Consider the following 19071-nt stretch of genomic DNA (forward strand, 5'->3'; position numbering starts at 1 on the left):
CTGGAGGGAGAAGAGGAGAAGGTGAGAAGAGGCAGAAGAGGTGTGCAGACATTAGAAGACAAGGTTCAATGTCTGTTTGAAGCAGAGGTCTCGCAGACCTTTTTTAATGAAAGGTCTGCGAGAAAACAAACAAGCTACAGACCCTTATGTCTGCGCGTGGTCTGCGCGGCGTAGACATAAGAGGTTCTGAAGTGCTTCTAGCAAAAAACAAACACCACCTTAGAGTGTGTATAGTAGTCTCGTGATCCAAGATCGATAGTAATAGTCTTTGTCAAAGAAAGGCCATGCTTTGCTAAACTCTTATATCACTTGGTGAAGACAAATCTTTTATGTATTTCTTTTTTTATTTCCAATCTTTGGCAACTTTTTAATTGGGTATGTATTAATGACTTTAATAACTAGTTTTTTATATTGAAGGCAAATTTATCTAATCATTCTCCATATGTTGTTGATTCACATATTCGTGTCTTTACCGTCTATATAAAGTGTATTAATTGTCTGGAAGGGGGTTAGAAGGGTGATTGGGTAAATTTTATGTTCTGTTCAGTGTATAGATCCTACGAGAACCTGGTTCAAGCTTAGTAACACTTCATGAGTTGGGCGGGATCTACCCACCGACGGGAGAAGTGCAAACCGCTTGAATCCCTTATCTATAAACTACCATTAAAACTTTAAACCAACCCTACGAGAACTATATCCATGCTTGGAGGATGCATTATGTTTGTTAGGATGAAGGGTATAATTTTATTTATTTTTTAACAATTCCAAAAATTACTTGGATAAACAAATCATTCTTGCAACTTATAGGATTTAAACTCTCAACCTTTTAGTACACCTCTTAATCACTAGGTGCATTAATCACGTGTGTTAGGGTGAAGGATATACATACCCTCTATAATTTATTTAGTGAGTCTCTCTGTTCTTCATATTTACGTACTCTAAATTTACAACATTTATGTATAGAGGTATGTACCTCATGCTTTGGAGGTTTTCAAAAAAATTGATTTTTCACTATCAACCCAAAACTATTTGTTTTTTTACTTATAACATCATAACTTTTATCTTTTGCAATTTAACTTCACAGTTTTTCTAGTTTCAACTTTGGTCCCCTACACTTTTCATCTTACGCATTTTTTTCATTTTACATTCCGTTTAAATTTTGCGAGTTAACACGGCGCAACGTTTGTGTCGTTCAACGTTTTTACGTCGTCTTTTTTTCCCGTTTGACAAGTTCGTTGCAACGCGCGGGTATTAGATCAACTTAGTAATTCAACGAAAACAATAAACGTCATGAAGAGTGCGGACATTCTTGTCAACAACTTATGAATTATCTTCCTGATTATTGGGAGAATCTTGTCATTATTCTAAAATAATTGACAAAATTAAGACAATGAGTCTATTCAGTCTATGAAAGAGCCAATTAAGACTCTAGTACATCATACATATCTTCAAGCAATAAAGCCAACGTGAAGAAATCACTTACACTAGATTCCAAAAGACAATGGCAGTGAGAATGATGAGTTAGAAAAAAGTAAAGGCATTATTGACTCAAAAGACCATGGCAAAAGATGTTGCTACCTTTTTGGTTAGAAAATTCAAAATTCATAATGTTGGAATGGTAAAAACAAACTTACTTTTGATCCGTCTACGATAGTCTTTAACACAGCCAAAGACATAAAAAGTGAGTGCAGATCAAAGAACATAGCATAGCGATATAAGTGGATAAATGTTCATTCTAGTGTTACATCATCATCATCATCATCATCATCATCATCGTCATCGTCATCGTCATCGTCATCATCATCATCATCATCATCATCATCATCATCATCATCATACTGAGTATATCCTACCAATAGCAAAGCTAAGGTAGGGTCTGAAGAGGGTGAGATGTAGACAGTCTTACCTCTACCCGTAAGAATAGAGAGGCTGCTTCCAATGAGACCCCCGACTCGATAGTAGTTTTGTATCAAGCCTTGGACATAAGGCACATAACACTCAGCAATTGAGACAAACGCCGAATAGTGTATGTACCCCCTTGTCTTTCACCTATCAACGCCACCACATGATGCATGATTAATCATCCCCCTCTTTTTGTGACAACTCGTACTTTAGACCTATCTTGTAACGCTACGTGCTTATGTGAAATATATTATTTAATGATTGTTATGACTATGTGCATTGTGTTATGTAATGTGTGTGTATATTTAAAGGCCCGAACCGCACAACACGAATTGATCGCACAAGCCCATTTGGGCCACACCTTGTAATCGGACACCATAGGGCAGCCGAGTTGGGCTCGGCCCACTCCCCTTATGCAAACAAACACTCTCTAGGGACTTGTTTTCTCATTTGTTGCAAAACATAACACACACAAGTCACAAAACCCTAGCTCTCCTTTCCCTCTCTCTTTCGCAAACCGAAGGCAGCCAAGAATTCCTCCCTCTCGAAGATCATATCTTGAATCGGATCACCCTCTCAATCGGTTAGTGTGTTTATGGTTGTGTTCATGCTTGATTAATGTTATGATTCATAGGTATTATTGCTCATGTTCATGCTAATCGGATTGTTCTTGATGTATGTAATCTGAATGATTTGAATCGGCCATACGTGTTCATATGAATCGGTTGAAGCTAGATGTAATCCGTTGTTATGTTATAAGATTCGGATTGTAACTTGTTTATGTGCTAAGTGAATCGAGGTATGTTGATAGTCTCGGCTACATGTTCATAGAATTGATAGATATTGTTCATAGGCATGGTACTAGGGTTCATATGGATTAGATGTTTGATTACACTGTTTGATCGATATTATGCTAACTGATTAGTTGGAAACTTGTTAATTGATAAGTGTAAAAAGGAAACTGATTAAATTGATTGTAACCGAATTGGCAAGAAATCCGGAATGTTTAAACAGCCGCACAAGGCCTCTTGATCGCACAAGAGACCATTCGCACAAGACTCCGGATCACACAAGTCATCCGGTCGCACAAGATGACTTGACCGCACAAGGAGTTCCCAGTCGCACAAGGTTGTCGGATCGCACAACCCAATTCAGACCGCACAAGTCACTTATGTGTTTTTATTTGGGCCGAAATGTGTTACGTGTCTGTATGATAGTTGGGCCGGTTACTTAGTTAACCACTTATGTTATTTGTTTGGGCCGGATATGTTAGACTGTTCACTTATATGTTGGGCCGGGTATAGTTTGGGCTTAGACACTTAGATCGCACAAGATGGTTGGGCTCGCACAAGCTCAATGGCCCAACCATCCGAGTCGCACAAGTTGAGAATGTTATGTTATGATTGCTACGTGGTTTGCCATGATCAATACGTGTTAGTAACGTGTTAACTTGTATGAAACAAACGTGTATTATTTAAGTCAAGACCTGACTCGTATGGTAACCCTGTTAGGACGTGGTTGACCAACCCTAGTTCAAGAACCCTTTTCTTTTGTGTATCTGCCGAGCAACCCAAGGTGAGTTCACACAGCCAAGGCATGGGGTTCCCGGGTGGGAATGGGATTTGTTGAATTACTGTACATACTCAGCTGATAGAACCTAACGATACGATACGACTAGACTAGTAACACTTACTGAACTGATCTTCGCACACCTGCCAAGGGTTGGCCGCGATATTACGACTGTCTTCGCACACCTGCCTTAGGAAGGCCGCGAACTGGAATGTACCAATTTTCGCACACCTGCCTGGTAGGCCGCGATACAAATAAACCTAGTCTAGAATACTTGGGAGAAACATCCCCTAACATCTTCGCATACCTGCCTGGGAGGCCGCGATGGAAATATGATATATGATATAACGAACGAACTTACTACTACTCACACTATACTATTAACTGTGAACTCGCTCAACTAGTTGTTGACTCTCTGCTGCATGCCTTGCAGGACCTTAGGTACTTCTGGAGCTTGCACAAGGAGGAGCAGGTCGTTGTGGACAAGGATTAGTGAATGCTTGCTAAACATTTATGACATTTTAAACTGTTAACTATGTTGGGTTTATTTACATGCTTCCGCTACTTAAACAGAGTTTGGTTTTGAACATCAATCATGTCGTGATGAATTACATTATCTATTTTTATTATTAAATGCTGTGTTCGATATGATTGGTGGCTTGATCCTGGTCATGTCACGCCTCCAAGCGGTGGTACTCCGCGTGTGGATTTTGGGGGTGTGACAGATTGGTATCAGAGCCATTGGTTATAGAGAACTTGGTTTTAATATGGGAAAACGTTTTTACTAAAACCAGACTATAACCACTACAGTGCTCTCAACGATCCACAACGACGCTTCGCTCCACGTGCAAGACTCGACATCCTAGGTAATATGGTTTATGTTCATTACCTGCATGCTAGAACTATATAGAACTTTGCTCGTATTACGCTTAGATACACATGACACTATTGCCTGAGAACACTTACGTGCTTACACTTTTCTGTCATCGCACTGCTCGCGAACCTTTCTCACTTACTCTACTTTTGCAATGAAGATCATGTCTGGACGAATTAACATGACTCAAGCCCAGTTAGAGGCTCTCGTTCAAGCTCAAGTTGCTGCGGCACTTGCAGCTGCTCAAGCAGGTAGTATACCCTGCAGTATAGACTCATACTAGGATCCTTAGATCCTGCATTAACTCTCGTATTTAACTTCGTCCTATTCATACACAATAGGTCAACACGCGCAGCAACCTGTCTGCACTTTCAAGAACTTCATGGACTGTCGTCCAAGCTCATTCAGTGGCACCGAGGGGGCAGTGGGACTCCTCCATTGGTTCGAGAAGCTAGAGTCAGTATTTGAAATGTGCGAATGCCCTGAGGCTCGCAGGGTCAAGTATGCCACTGGCACGTTGGAAGGGATTGCGCTCACCTGGTGGAATGCGCAAGTACAGATCCTAGGGTTGGCAGCTGCTAACGCCACACCTTGGGAGGATTTCAAGAAATTGATTAAGCGTGAGTACTGCACACGAGACGTCATTCACAAGCTGGAGAATGAGCTATACCACTTGAAGATGACGGGGTCAGAGATTGAGGCTTACACGAAACGGTCAAATGAACTGGCCATCTTATGTCCAACGATGGTGGACCCTCCAGTTAAGCGCATTGAGTTGTATCTCAAGGGGCTTGCGCCAGAGATTCAGAGCCACGTGACGTCGGCTAACCTCAACAACATTCAAGACATTCAGCGTCTTGCTCATCGACTCACCGATCAGGCAGTGGAACAGAACAAGCTGCCGAAATGCATCAGTGCTACCACTACTGTTGTCACTACTTCTGCTACTCCCAGTGACAACAAAAGAAAGTGGGAGGGGGATTCCAGCAAGGGATCAGTTTCTGTTCAGTCTCAAGCACAGCAGCGCAAGACTAATGACTACCAGAGTCCGAATCAGCAATCATCAGGTAGTCAGGGGCAGAATGGATATCGGGGAACTCACCCATGGTGTAGTAGGTGCAACAAACACCACAGTGGAAGGTGTCGCAGAGAACGTTGTCAAAGATGCCTCAAGCCGGGTCATGAGGCTAAGGATTGTAGAAGCTCACGGCCTGCAAATCAGAACCAGCAACTCCCACCGCCAGCTCCACAGAACCAGCAGCAACAGCCACAGCGTGGAAACCGGGGATGTTTCCAGTGTGGGGCTGAAGGCCACTACAAACGTGATTGCTCTCAATTGAACCAGAACCAGAATCGCAACAACAACAATAACCAGGGCAACGGGAACAACAACAACGGGGGAAACAACAACAACAATGGGAATGAAGCTAGGGGTCGTGCATTCGTACTAGGTCGGGGTGACGCAGTGAATGATCCCAATGTGGTTATGGGTAAGTTTCTTCTCGACGATATTTATGTTACTGTCTTATTTGATTCGGGTGCTGATACAAGTTATATGTCCTTGAAAATGAGTAAATTGTTAAAACATACACCAACACCCCTAAACACCAAACATGTCGTAGAGTTAGCGAATGGTAAAAGTGTAGAAGCTGCACATGTAGTCAAGGGTTGTAGCATCATTTTAGCTGGTCAGACCTTCACGATTGATCTTATACCCATAGTTTTGGGTAGCTTCGACGTTGTCATCGGTATGGATTGGTTGTCCCAGCATCACGCAGAGATTTTATGCAAGGAAAAGATCATTCGTATTCCTCGCTCTAGTCAGGAACCTCTCGAAGTTCAAGGCGACAAGAGTGGTGCTGTGGTTGGCATCGTCTCTTTCTTAAAGGCGCAGAAATGCTTACGAAAGGGGCACACTGCAATTCTGGCACTTGTCACTGACGCATCAGCAAAGGAAAAGAAGCTGGAGGAGATTCCAGTCGTACGTGACTTCCCTCAGGTGTTTCCTGAAGATTTACCCGGTTTACCGCCTCACCGCCAAGTCGAATTCCAGATTGAGTTAGCTCCTGGAGCAGCACCAATAGCCCGCGCACCGTATCGTTTAGCCCCAACCGAACTGGATGAACTGTCAAAGCAGCTACAAGAGCTCTTGGAAAAGGGCTTTATTCGTCCAAGCTCATCGCCTTGGGGAGCTCCAGTACTTTTTGTGAAAAAGAAGGATGGCACCTTCAGGATGTGCATCGACTACCGGGAACTGAACAAGGTGACGGTAAAGAACCGTTATCCTCTTCCGCGTATAGACGACTTATTCGATCAGTTGCAGGGGTCGAGTTACTACTCCAAGATAGACCTAAGGTCTGGGTACCATCAGCTGAGAGTCCGCGAGGAGGACGTCTCCAAAACCGCTTTCAGAACTCGTTACGGTCACTACGAGTTTCTTGTCATGCCATTTGGATTAACGAACGCGCCTGCCGTGTTCATGGATCTGATGAACAGGGTGTGCAAACCCTACTTAGACAAGTTCGTGATAGTTTTCATCGACGACATTCTGATCTACTCCAAGAGTCAGGAGGAGCACGAGCAGCATCTACGATTGATTTTGGAACTGCTACGGAAGGAGCAATTGTACGCCAAGTTTTCCAAATGCGACTTTTGGCTTCGTGAAGTCCACTTCTTAGGCCATGTGGTGAACAGGGATGGGATTCATGTCGATCCATCCAAGGTAGATTCGATCAGGAACTGGCCTGCACCGCGTACACCAACGGAAATACGCCAATTCCTGGGTTTGGCAGGTTATTACAGACGATTCATCAAAGACTTCTCCAAGATCGCACAGCCGCTTACACTACTAACACAGAAGGGTGTCACCTACCGTTGGGGAGGCCCCCAGGAAACCGCCTTCCAATACCTAAAGGATAGGCTTTGCAGCGCGCCTATTCTCTCATTGCCAGAGGGCACGGACGACTTTGTGGTTTATTGTGACGCGTCGATACAGGGTCTTGGGTGTGTATTGATGCAGCGGGATAAGGTTATTGCTTACGCTTCACGTCAACTCAAGATTTACGAACGGAACTACACGACGCACGATTTAGAGCTGGGAGCTGTTGCTTTCGCGCTTAAGATATGGCGACACTACCTGTACGGTACCAGGTGCACGATTTACACCGATCACAGGAGTCTCGAGCATATCCTTAAGCAAAAGGATTTGAACATGCGTCAACGACGATGGGTTGAACTTCTGAACGATTACGAATGCGCCATCAAGTATCATCCAGGCAAAACCAATGTGGTGGCTGACGCTCTCAGTCGGAAAGACACTCTACCTAGGCGCGTACGAGCTTTGCAGCTCACTATACAGTCCAGTCTTCCTGCACAGATACGAACTGCTCAGATAGAAGCATTAAAACCCGAAAACGTCAAAGCTGAAGCCTTACGCGGCTCATGGCAACGAATGGAACAAAAGGAAGACGGCGCCTACTATGTAACGGGGCGTATTTGGGTCCCACTTTTTGGCGGTTTACGCGAGCTGGTAATGGATGAAGCTCACAAGTCCCGCTACTCGGTACATCCAGGGTCGGATAAAATGTACCACGACATCAGAACTACATACTGGTGGCCTAGTATGAAGGCCCACATAGCGACTTACGTCGGCAAGTGTTTGACATGTGCAAGGGTTAAGGTGGAATATCAGAAACCAGCGGGTCTACTTCAGCAACCTAAGATACCGCAATGGAAATGGGAAGAAATTTCCATGGATTTTGTTACAGGCTTACCTAGATCTCAGCGTGAGAACGACACTATATGGGTGATCGTGGATCGACTCACAAAGTCTGCACACTTCCTGGCTATAAAGGAAACGGATAAGTTCTCCACTCTCGCAGACGTCTATCTTAAAGAAGTTGTCTCAAGGCACGGGGTGCCCACCTCCATCATTTCGGATCGGGATGCACGATTCACGTCAGAGCTATGGCAAGCGATGCACAAAGCTTTTGGCTCTCGGTTAGACATGAGCACAGCTTATCACCCTCAGATGGATGGGCAGTCTGAGCGCACGATCCAAACCCTAGAAGACATGCTTCGGGCATGTGTTATTGATTTCGGCAAAAGCTAGGAAAAACACCTCCCTTTAGTGGAGTTTTCGTACAATAACAGTTACCACACCAGCATACAAGCCGCTCCATTCGAGGCATTGTACGGACGTAAATGCCGGTCACCTCTCTGTTGGGCAGAGGTGGGGGATAGTCAGATTACGGGTCCAGAGATTGTAGTGGACGCCACAGAAAAGATTGCACAGATACGACAACGCATGGCGGCAGCACGCGACCGTCAGAAAGCCTACGCGGATAAGCGTAGAAAGCCATTGGAATTTCAGGTCGGGGACCGAGTATTACTTAAAGTTTCACCCTGGAAGGGTGTGGTTAGATTTGGTAAACGAGGCAAGCTCAATCCACGGTATGTTGGACCGTTCGAAATCACTGAAAGTATAGGCAAAGTAGCCTACCGATTGAACCTACCAGCTGAACTCGGTGCAGTTCACAATGTATTTCACGTGTCGAATCTGAAGAAGTGCCTATCAGATGAGACCCTCATAGTTCCTTTTAAGGAACTCACTATCGACGAGCGGTTGCAGTTCGTCGAGGAACCAGTTGAAATCATGGACCGGGATGTTAAGGTCCTCAAACACAAGAGAATCCCTCTTGTTCGAGTTCATTGGAACTCCCGACGTGGCCCAGAGTACACCTGGGAACGCGAAGACCAGATGACAGAAAAGTACCCCCAGTTATTCGGAACCAATGCAACCACTACTGAGGCTGAAGCTACTACTGCGGAATTTCGGGACGAAATTCCAGATCAACGGGGGGAGGATGTGACACCCCAGGAAAACCAGTGAACAATACAACTTACCTAGCTTCCTCAGTGAGTGCGTACCAAATTTCGGGACGAAATTTCTTTTTAGTTGGGGATAATGTGACAACTCGTACTTTAGACCTATCTTGTAACGCTACGTGCTTATGTGAAATATATTATTTAATGATTGTTATGACTATGTGCATTGTGTTATGTAATGTGTGTGTATATTTAAAGGCCCGAACCGCACAACACGAATTGATCGCACAAGCCCATTTGGGCCACACCTTGTAATCGGACACCATAGGGCAGCCGAGTTGGGCTCGGCCCACTCCCCTTACGCAAACAAACACTCTCTAGGGACTTGTTTTCTCATTTGTTGCAAAACATAACACACACAAGTCACAAAACCCTAGCTCTCCTTTCCCTCTCTCTTTCGCAAACCGAAGGCAGCCAAGAATTCCTCCCTCTCGAAGATCATATCTTGAATCGGATCACCCTCTCAATCGGTTAGTGTGTTTATGGTTGTGTTCATGCTTGATTAATGTTATGATTCATAGGTATTATTGCTCATGTTCATGCTAATCGGATTGTTCTTGATGTATGTAATCTGAATGATTTGAATCGGCCATACGTGTTCATATGAATCGGTTGAAGCTAGATGTAATCCGTTGTTATGTTATAAGATTCGGATTGTAACTTGTTTATGTGCTAAGTGAATCGAGGTATGTTGATAGTCTCGGCTACATGTTCATAGAATTGATAGATATTGTTCATAGGCATGGTACTAGGGTTCATATGGATTAGATGTTTGATTACACTGTTTGATCGATATTATGCTAACTGATTAGTTGGAAACTTGTTAATTGATAAGTGTAAAAAGGAAACTGATTAAATTGATTGTAACCGAATTGGCAAGAAATCCGGAATGTTTAAACAACCGCACAAGGCCTCTTGATCGCACAAGAGACCATTCGCACAAGACTCCGGATCACACAAGTCATCCGGTCGCACAAGATGACTTGACCGCACAAGGAGTTCCCAGTCGCACAAGGTTGTCGGATCGCACAACCCAATTCAGACCGCACAAGTCACTTATGTGTTTTTATTTGGGCCGAAATGTGTTACGTGTCTGTATGATAGTTGGGCCGGTTACTTAGTTAACCACTTATGTTATTTGTTTGGGCCGGATATGTTAGACTGTTCACTTATATGTTGGGCCGGGTATAGTTTGGGCTTAGACACTTAGATCGCACAAGATGGTTGGGCTCGCACAAGCTCAATGGCCTAACCATCCGAGTCGCACAAGTTGAGAATGTTATGTTATGATTGCTACGTGGTTTGCCATGATCAATACGTGTTAGTAACGTGTTAACTTGTATGAAACAAACGTGTATTATTTAAGTCAAGATCTGACTCGTATGGTAACCCTGTTAGGACGTGGTTGACCAACCCTAGTTCAAGAACCCTTTTCTTTTGTGTATCTGCCGAGCAACCCAAGGTGAGTTCACACAGCCAAGGCATGGGGTTCCCGGGTGGGAATGGGATTTGTTGAATTACTGTACATACTCAGCTGATAGAACCTAACGATACGATACGACTAGACTAGTAACACTTACTGAACTGATCTTCGCACACCTGCCAAGGGTTGGCCGCGATATTACGACTGTCTTCGCACACCTGCCTTAGGAAGGCCGCGAACTGGAATGTACCAATCTTCGCACACCTGCCTGGTAGGCCGCGATACAAATAAACCTAGTCTAGAATACTTGGGAGAAACATCCCCTAACATCTTCGCATACCTGCCTGGGAGGCCGCGATGGAAATATGATATATGATATAACGAACGAACTTACTACTACTCACACTATACTATTAACTGTGAACTCGCTCAACTAGTTGTTGACTCTCTGCTGCATGCCTTGCAGGACCTTAGGTACTTCTGGAGCTTGCACAAGGAGGAGCAGGTCGTTGTGGACAAGGATTAGTGAATGCTTGCTAAACATTTATGACATTTTAAACTGTTAACTATGTTGGGTTTATTTACATGCTTCCGCTACTTAAACAGAGTTTGGTTTTGAACATCAATCATGTCGTGATGAATTACATTATCTATTTTTATTATTAAATGCTGTGTTCGATATGATTGGTGGCTTGATCCTGGTCATGTCACGCCTCCAAGCGGTGGTACTCCGCGTGTGGATTTTGGGGGTGTGACACTTTTAACGTTATTTTCACGAAATTAGTAAAATAACGTTAAATTAGTACACTTTCAGTTTTGCCCCCCGAGCGCGCACGCATATATACATTATATGAGCATACCGCAAGCGGGGAGTAAATCTTCCAGTGTTGCATGATATCTAGATTTGAGTACAAAGAATGGATTGTATAAAGCTTCCAGTGATCAAAGTGTTGGTCCCAAATTAGAGATTATATTGAGCAGAGATTAGAGTAGGAAAATGGGGAACAGACATGCATAACATTTAGCTAATTCGTGATTCTTAGTAAATGAAGAATGCGAAGAATAAAATTGTTCCTAGCGTACCATGAATCTTAGAGAACACTATAAAAAGTTACAGGTACCCTAATTACACAATCTCGCAATCAAAGTAGAGGGTAAAGCCTTGGGATCAGATGAGGAAGATGGTATACTTACTAGTATATTCATATCTTTAACTACGTTCTCAATAGTTGTCAGGTGAGTCCAAGTCTCGCTAATATCTCTACTCATGAGAAGGAAACAATAGGTCTCGTATAAAACATGACATACATGATAGATCCGAAAGCTGAAGCATATGAGTACCTACTTTTGTAATATTGTCAAACCTACATCAAGACTTGCTATGGCGTTAATACATCCAAGTTAACTCTTCAGGTGTATTGACTCAACATGCACGAGTAAACTCATAAATCCTACTGAGATAACTATGGTTACATGCATTAAATGATGGAGTGCATAAAATGGTGGAAATATAGATAGATAATTCCACTACGAGTACAAAAACACACGCGACTTGTTTTCCCGATTGGCATTGTACCTGACTGAAACATTTTTAGATCTTTCAACAAAACTGTAGACATGCTTTCACTTTCACTTTGATTTTCCTTTACTCGTAGGTTTCTTCTTTGATGCGTTTTTATACGGGCTCTTCTTCACTTTCAACTTACTCGATGTTGATGAAGACTTCCCTTGTCGCTCTTCGCATTGTACATGTCAACAGCCTATTTCAAGATGACAAACAGTAAAAAATAAGACATAAAGGCGTCAAAATTTGCTACCTTTAGATGGTGACAAAATGCTGAAAAAATGTTTAAATCTCATTACCTTTCCAACGTTGAAAATTTCATGAGAATTCTTGGCCATTAACTTGTTGAGAATCTTGTCAGATTGTTGCTTCTCTAAGGAACCCATTCCCGATCCTTCGACAACAGGCAAGAACTGAAAGAGGAAGAAAGTGATGGTGAAGATAAAACACTTTGGATTAAATACGTCATAAGGTAAAGATTTGGGTATCTGTTTTGCACACCTTCCTGTATTTCTTTTCATGTTTGGGTTGTTTTTCACCGGCCAACTTTTTGTCGAATTCACCACCACTGGCAGTCGATGTTGCCGCCATTCCTGCTACATTTTGTAGTTCATCCTTGCTAACCTTTCTTGGTGCGGTTTGGGTCCCGGTTATAGGCAATGCCGTTGCAGCAAGTTGAACATGACTGCCAAACAGACCCCAGAGGGCTAATGAGATGTATGCCACATAATAATTAGATGTAATACTGTGTTCATGACTGCCTGTTGATATAAAAGTACGAAAGAAATAACATAAGACCTTGGCAAAGCACCAACTTTTGCAGCCTCTTTCAGATTATGCAAACGGTTCTTCTCTTGTTTATTGACTCGCTCCTTTTTATCTGACCGTCTCTTGGCAAAAGGATCGACTCCTGGCTCTGCAAAAATCCATAACAATTCCACTTCAGAGTTCAGATTTTCAAAAAATAAACCTCATACTTCCCAAATTAGGTTCAAAAGGATAAATAATTACCATCTGTCATTTTTGCCTCAATAATTGGAATGTCATTGTCTTCATTTACTCGATCATAACCATGGCGACGCTTCCAAGAAAGTGCTGAGCAGACCACCATCTTCAAACTCATCTATAAATAAGAATCTCCCAAGAAACCCATTGGATTCAAAAATACTAAAGTGGATGTCTGATCAAAAGACCCACGTATTGACTCTGCTCAGATCTAATGGTGAAGTGAAGTACATATCAAGGGAACAAGCACTTGGCCTTGGTATTGAAGATCTACAAGATCTCCTTGAGCTTATACTGTGCAGGGATGAGGATAATACAAGTTCCATTGACTTTGAATTACAATTAAAAGGACAAGTCAGGGAACTGTTGATGAGGTAATAAAGATTTTCAATAATGAATGATTTTGGCATCATCTGTTCCAGGGGAGATTGTTGGGATTGAACCCTACAAAGGAACAGATGATAAAAGCCAAAACTGGTTCAGTACAACAAGATCCACAATAAGCAGTGTTTACACTAAGCTTTCCCCTTGACAGTGGCTCCAACATCTGATATACTCTAAGTACTGGTCTTGTAAACAACTATTAAGTCAAAGCACTGATGAAGCATAAAGATTGAAGCTCAAACTATTGATGGGATCCGAGCACTGCTGAAGATCAAAGCATTGTCCATTCAAGGTCTGATCACCCTTTGAAGAAAGCACCGATGCTCAACATCAGTGCTTAGATTACCACAGTGGAATGAAGAATCAGTATTTATGTATCAGTAGTTTGAAAATAATCAGTGTCTGTAGTGTCAGTTGTTATAGAATCAGTGTTTATGCTCAACATCTTATTGAATTTTGGTCAACATCTGTTTGAATTTCGGTCAACATCTTATTTTGTAAAGAAGTACAAAAACAAACATTTTTACAAAATCCCAAATCACCCTATCATGTAAGTGCATTGAAGTAAAAGTGGAAATGATATTATTCATGTGGTCATGTTGTGCTTTTGTTTGACCTCTAATATGTGTTCATGATCTAATCCGGTGATTTGAAGACATTGTTGTTGAATCGAATGAAATGGTTGATGTAATGTGGTCGTATTAGTAACAAATAGTAATTAATATAACTAAGTTTCCCGAGCCCGGGAAGCAATCCCGGGTAAAAACCTAGTTACTTGGATAAACAATTCATTCTTGCAACTTATAGGATTTAAACTCTCAACCTTTTAGTTACAAAGTACACCTCTTAATCACTAGGTGCATTAATCACGTGTGTTAGGGTGAAGGATATACATACCCTCTATAATTTATTTAGTGAGTCTCTCTGTTCTTCATATTTACGTACTCTAAAGTTACAACATTTGTGTACATAGAGGTATGTACCTCATGCTTTGGAGGTTTTAAAAAAAAAAATTGTTTTTTCATTATTAACCCAAAACTATTTGTTTTTTTTTTTTTTACTTATAACATCAAAACTTTTATCTTTTGCAATTTAACCTCACAGTTTTTGTTCTTTCAACTTTGGTCCCCTACACTTTTCATCTTACGCAGTTTTTTCGTTTTACATTCCGTTTAAAATTTGAGAATTAACACGGCGCAATGTGTGTGTCGTTCAACATTTTTACGTCGTCTTTTTTTCCCGTTTGACAAGTTCGTTGCAACGCGCAGGTCGTAGATCAACTTAGTAATTCAACGAAAACAATAAATGTCATGAAGAGTGCGGACATTCTTGTCGACAACTTATGAATTATCTTCCTGATTATTGGGAGAATCTTATCATTATTCTAAAATAATTGACAAAATTAAGACAATGAGTCTATTCAGTCTATGAAAGAGCCAGTTAAGCCTCTAGGCTCTAGTACATCATACATATCTTCAAGCAATAAAGCCAACGTGAAGAACTCACTTACACCAGATTCCAAAAAACAGTGGCAGTGAGAATGATGAGTTAGAAGAAAGTAAAGGCATTATTGACTCAAAAGACCATGGCAAAAGATGTTGCTACCTTTTTGGTTAGAAAATTCATAATGTTGGAATGGTAAAAACAAACTTACTTTTGATCCCTCTTTAACACAACCAAAGACATAAAAAGCGAGCGTAGATCAAAGAACCTAGCACGTCGATATAAGTTGATAAATGTTCATTCTAGTGTTACATCATCATCATACTCAGTATATCCCACCAATAGCAAAGCTAAGGTAGGGTCTGAAGAAGGTGAGATATATACAGCCTTACCTCTCCTCATAGGAATAGAGAGGCTGCTTCCAATGAGACCTCCGGCTCGATAGTAGTTTTATATCAAGCCTTGGACATAAGGCACATAACACTCAACAATTGAGACAAACGCCGAATAGTGTATGTACCCCCTTGTCTTTCAGCTATCAACGCCATCACATGATGCATGATTAACCATCCCCCTCTTTTAACGTTATTTTCACGAGATTAGTAAAATAACGTTAAATTAGTGCACTTTCACTTTTGCCCCCGAGCGCACACGCATATATACATTATATTAGCATACCGTAAGCGGGGCGTAAAGCTTCCAGTGTTACATGATATCTAGATTTGAGTACAAAGAATGGATTGTATAAAGCTTCCAGTGATCAAAGTGTTGGTCCCAAATTAGAGATTATATTGAGCAGAGTTTAGAGTAGGAAAATGGGGAACAGACATGCATAACATTTAGCTAATTCGTGATTCTTAGTAATTGAAGAATGCGAAGAATAAAATTGTTCCTAGCGTACCATGAATCTTAGAGAGAACACTCAAAAAAGTTACAGATACCCTAATTACACAATCTCGCAATCAAAGTAGAGGGTAAAGCCTTGGGATCAGATGAGGAAGATGGTATACTTACTAGTATAAAACATGACATACATGATAGATCCGAAAGCTGTCAGGTGAGTCCGAGTCTCGCTAATATCTCTACTCATGAGAAGGAAACAGTAGGTCAAAACATGACATACATGATAGATCCGAAAGCTGTCAGGTGAGTCCGAGTCTCGCTAATATCTCTACTCATGAGAAGGAAACAATAGGTCAAAACATGACATACATGATAGATCCAAAAGCTGAAGCATATGGGAACCTACTTTTGTAATATTGTCAAACCTAGACCAAGACTTGCTTTGGCGTTAATACATCCAAGTTAACTCTTCAGGTGTATTGACCCAACATGCACGAGTAAACTCATAAATCCTACTGAGATAACTATGGTTACATGCATTAAATAACGGAGTGCATAAAATGGTGGAAATATAAATAAATAATTCCACTACAAGTACAAAAACACGCACTACTTGTTTTCCCGATTGGCATTGTAGTACCTGACTGAAACATTTTTAGATCTTTCAACAAAACTGTAGACATGCTTTCACTTTGATTTTCCTTTACTCGTAGGTTTCTTCTTTGATGTGGTTTTATACGGGCTCTTTTTCACTTTCAACTTACTCGATGTTGATGAAGACTTCCCTTGCTGGTTTCTTCGTTTTTTGTCGCTCTTCGCATTGTACATGTCAACAGCCTATTTCAAAATGACAAACAGAAAAAATAAAACATAAAGGCGTCAAAATTTGCTATTACCTTTAGAAAAAAATATCACACTCGACAAGAGGACGCACGCCAAGGCGCGACCGTCTAGGTCCGTGCAGGATGACAGATGAGTTCGAAGGAATGTCAGACGAGTATGATCCATCGTACAAAGAAGAAGATACCACAAGTGTATTCAGCAGACTCCCACCGTGTCATGAAGCGTACTAGCCTCGCGCGTACGCGGCGTACAAGTCAGAAGTGAGAGCATGACTTTAGCTTAAGCTACAGACCAGCAGGCGTGGCTGAGAAATCAACTTGTGTTAGAGAGATCGCAATGGCTCCACTAGAGAAAACCAAGCTACCACACAACTTTTAACCCCCGTAACCCCCGTTAACCCATTTTTAAGGCTCTTCAAGGATGTTAAAGCATAGGGGACTTGAAATATGCTTGGAAATATCATGGATGTTGGTTCGTTCGGTCGTACGGCCGCGTTTTGCGCTTAATTACGACGAAAGTTCGAACGGACGCGAAAACGATCCAAATTACGCAATGAATGGTATTTTTGCATTCCCATCACTAAAATATAATATTTTTGTGATTACAAAAATTTTTGGATGTCCGGATATGGTCAGAACGCAGAATATGCGCGAATTTGCATACTTTTACAGTTTTGACGCTTTTAGCCCCTGTGACCCAATAAGCTTATTTTTCACAAACCGAACCCCTCAAAACTTATTTCTAAGTTATGTAAAGGGTATTTAAGGTATGTTTAGCTTATGTCATTGTTCCGGAATGTACGTCGCTACGCGAATTGGCAGACTTTTGTAGTTTGTCCTAAATAGTCCCTGTGATCGAATAAACTTGTTCTTGCCATACCAAACCCTCCAAAAATTATTACTAAGTTATGTAAAGGTTATTTAGGTATGTTTAGCTTATGTCACTGTTCCGGTTTCGGAGTGTATGTCGCATTAAACTGATTACGTTTACGTAACAGTTTGCGTATAACTTTCCAGAAAATGTTTAAGGGTTTGAAATTGAACAAGGATTGATATTGTGCAAATATCATAGATAATTACACAATCCAATAACTAAAATACAAATTTTTATTGCTTACGAAATTGTTCGGGATTGGTTAGTGATAACTGTAGGCACAGTTGTCACAGCAAGCCTCTCTTGAATCTCTCTAACATGTTTTGGAACCTTTTTATCATGTACTTCACAATTCGATTCTACTAGTTTCTCTTCTACAACTACAGCCTTCTTTTCATTTCCTTTCTCAGTTTTCTTCTTTTTAGCAACTGCAGATTCTACCGCCTTTTCATCTGCAACGGGAGTTGAACCTTCTCCTCTTGTGGTGGTTCTACATCGGCACACATGATTGGAGCTACACCAAGATTTTTGTCAAGGTCATCTTTTTGTTGGACTCTTGTTTCACTTATCTTTTTATTTTTGGAAGTTTTTGGGACATCAGTGGTGATATTCTATTTCTTCTTGAATGTCTTCTTTTTACCGGAGTACTTTATTATAGAAGAATCTTCTTCATCACTGACATCATTTTCTTCATCCTTAGTCACATCATCACCAAGCAATGGAATTTGATTTCTTCTTACTAGTACAGTTCAATACAATACAATACACTGAATCTCCAAATTATCATCCTTTATTGAATACTCTTCTGATCACACTACTAGAAAATTGTTGTTATGCCCACGTCAATTTCCGTAGGAAATCAGTTACCCACGGATTTTCCACGAAAACGGGTTGTAGGAAATGCGTAGAAAAGTTTGGTAGAAATAGTAGCATTTTTCTAGTAGTGTTACCAGCAACGGATGCCATATATTTTTCTACATCATCAATCACTACAGTGTTCTTTCTCACACCCCCTACCTCACGAGCTACATTTCCATAAAAAGAAGATAACATTTCCATATTGTTTACAAAAGAAGCATAAATGCATCCGAGAGCACCAATTACCAAACAACCAATTAGCATCAAAAACTCTATCTAGATTGATAGGCTTGTAAACGAACTGAACGTTCGTGAACTGTTCATGAACTTGTTCAGCGGGAAGTTCGTTTGTGTTCGCTTATTTAATAAACGAACGAACACGAACAAAAAAATTTGTTTGTTTAATTAAATGAATGAGCATGAACACACCTTGTGCTCGTTCATTTATGTTCGTGAACGTTTGTTTATGTCTGTTTATTCAATAAACGAACGAACACGAACAAAAAAAAAAGTTCGTTTAATCAAATGAACGAGCATGAACACACCTTGTGCTCGTTCATTTATGTTCGTGAACGTTCGTTTATGTTCGTTTATTTGTGTTTG

The 19071-nt window shown here is 41.2% G+C and overlaps 1 protein-coding gene and 1 pseudogene across 1 annotated transcript; both read right to left on the bottom strand.

Annotated features, from left to right (window-relative positions):
• Positions 1–12284: 12284 nt before the first annotated feature.
• Positions 12285–13342, bottom strand: LOC110944892 (annotated as a pseudogene).
• Positions 13343–16581: 3239 nt separating this feature from the next.
• Positions 16582–18669, bottom strand: LOC118479606. Its single transcript, XM_035974213.1, has 4 exons — positions 18561–18669; positions 18259–18349; positions 17884–18100; positions 16582–16731 (listed from the first exon to the last, which is right to left on the bottom strand). Exons 1-4 carry the CDS (start codon positions 18667–18669, stop codon positions 16582–16584), a joined length of 567 nt encoding a protein of 188 aa, XP_035830106.1.
• Positions 18670–19071: the final 402 nt, after the last annotated feature.

This window comes from Helianthus annuus, chromosome 6 (assembly GCF_002127325.2).
Source record: "Helianthus annuus cultivar XRQ/B chromosome 6, HanXRQr2.0-SUNRISE, whole genome shotgun sequence".
NCBI classification, from domain to species: Eukaryota; Viridiplantae; Streptophyta; class Magnoliopsida; order Asterales; family Asteraceae; genus Helianthus; species Helianthus annuus.

Excerpts from the sequence above, each read along its gene's own strand:
- LOC118479606 (XM_035974213.1), bottom strand. The coding sequence starts at position 18,669 with ATGGAAATGTTATCTTCTTTTTATGGAAATGTAGCTCGTGAGGTAGGG. Across the intron at positions 18,350-18,560 it reads ATATATGGCATCCGTTGCTG|TAAGAAGAAATCAAATTCCA; the intron begins GTAACACTACTA and ends GAACTGTACTAG. Across the intron at positions 16,732-17,883 it reads CTGTGACAACTGTGCCTACA|GCTGTTGACATGTACAATGC; the intron begins GTTATCACTAAC and ends ATTTTGAAATAG.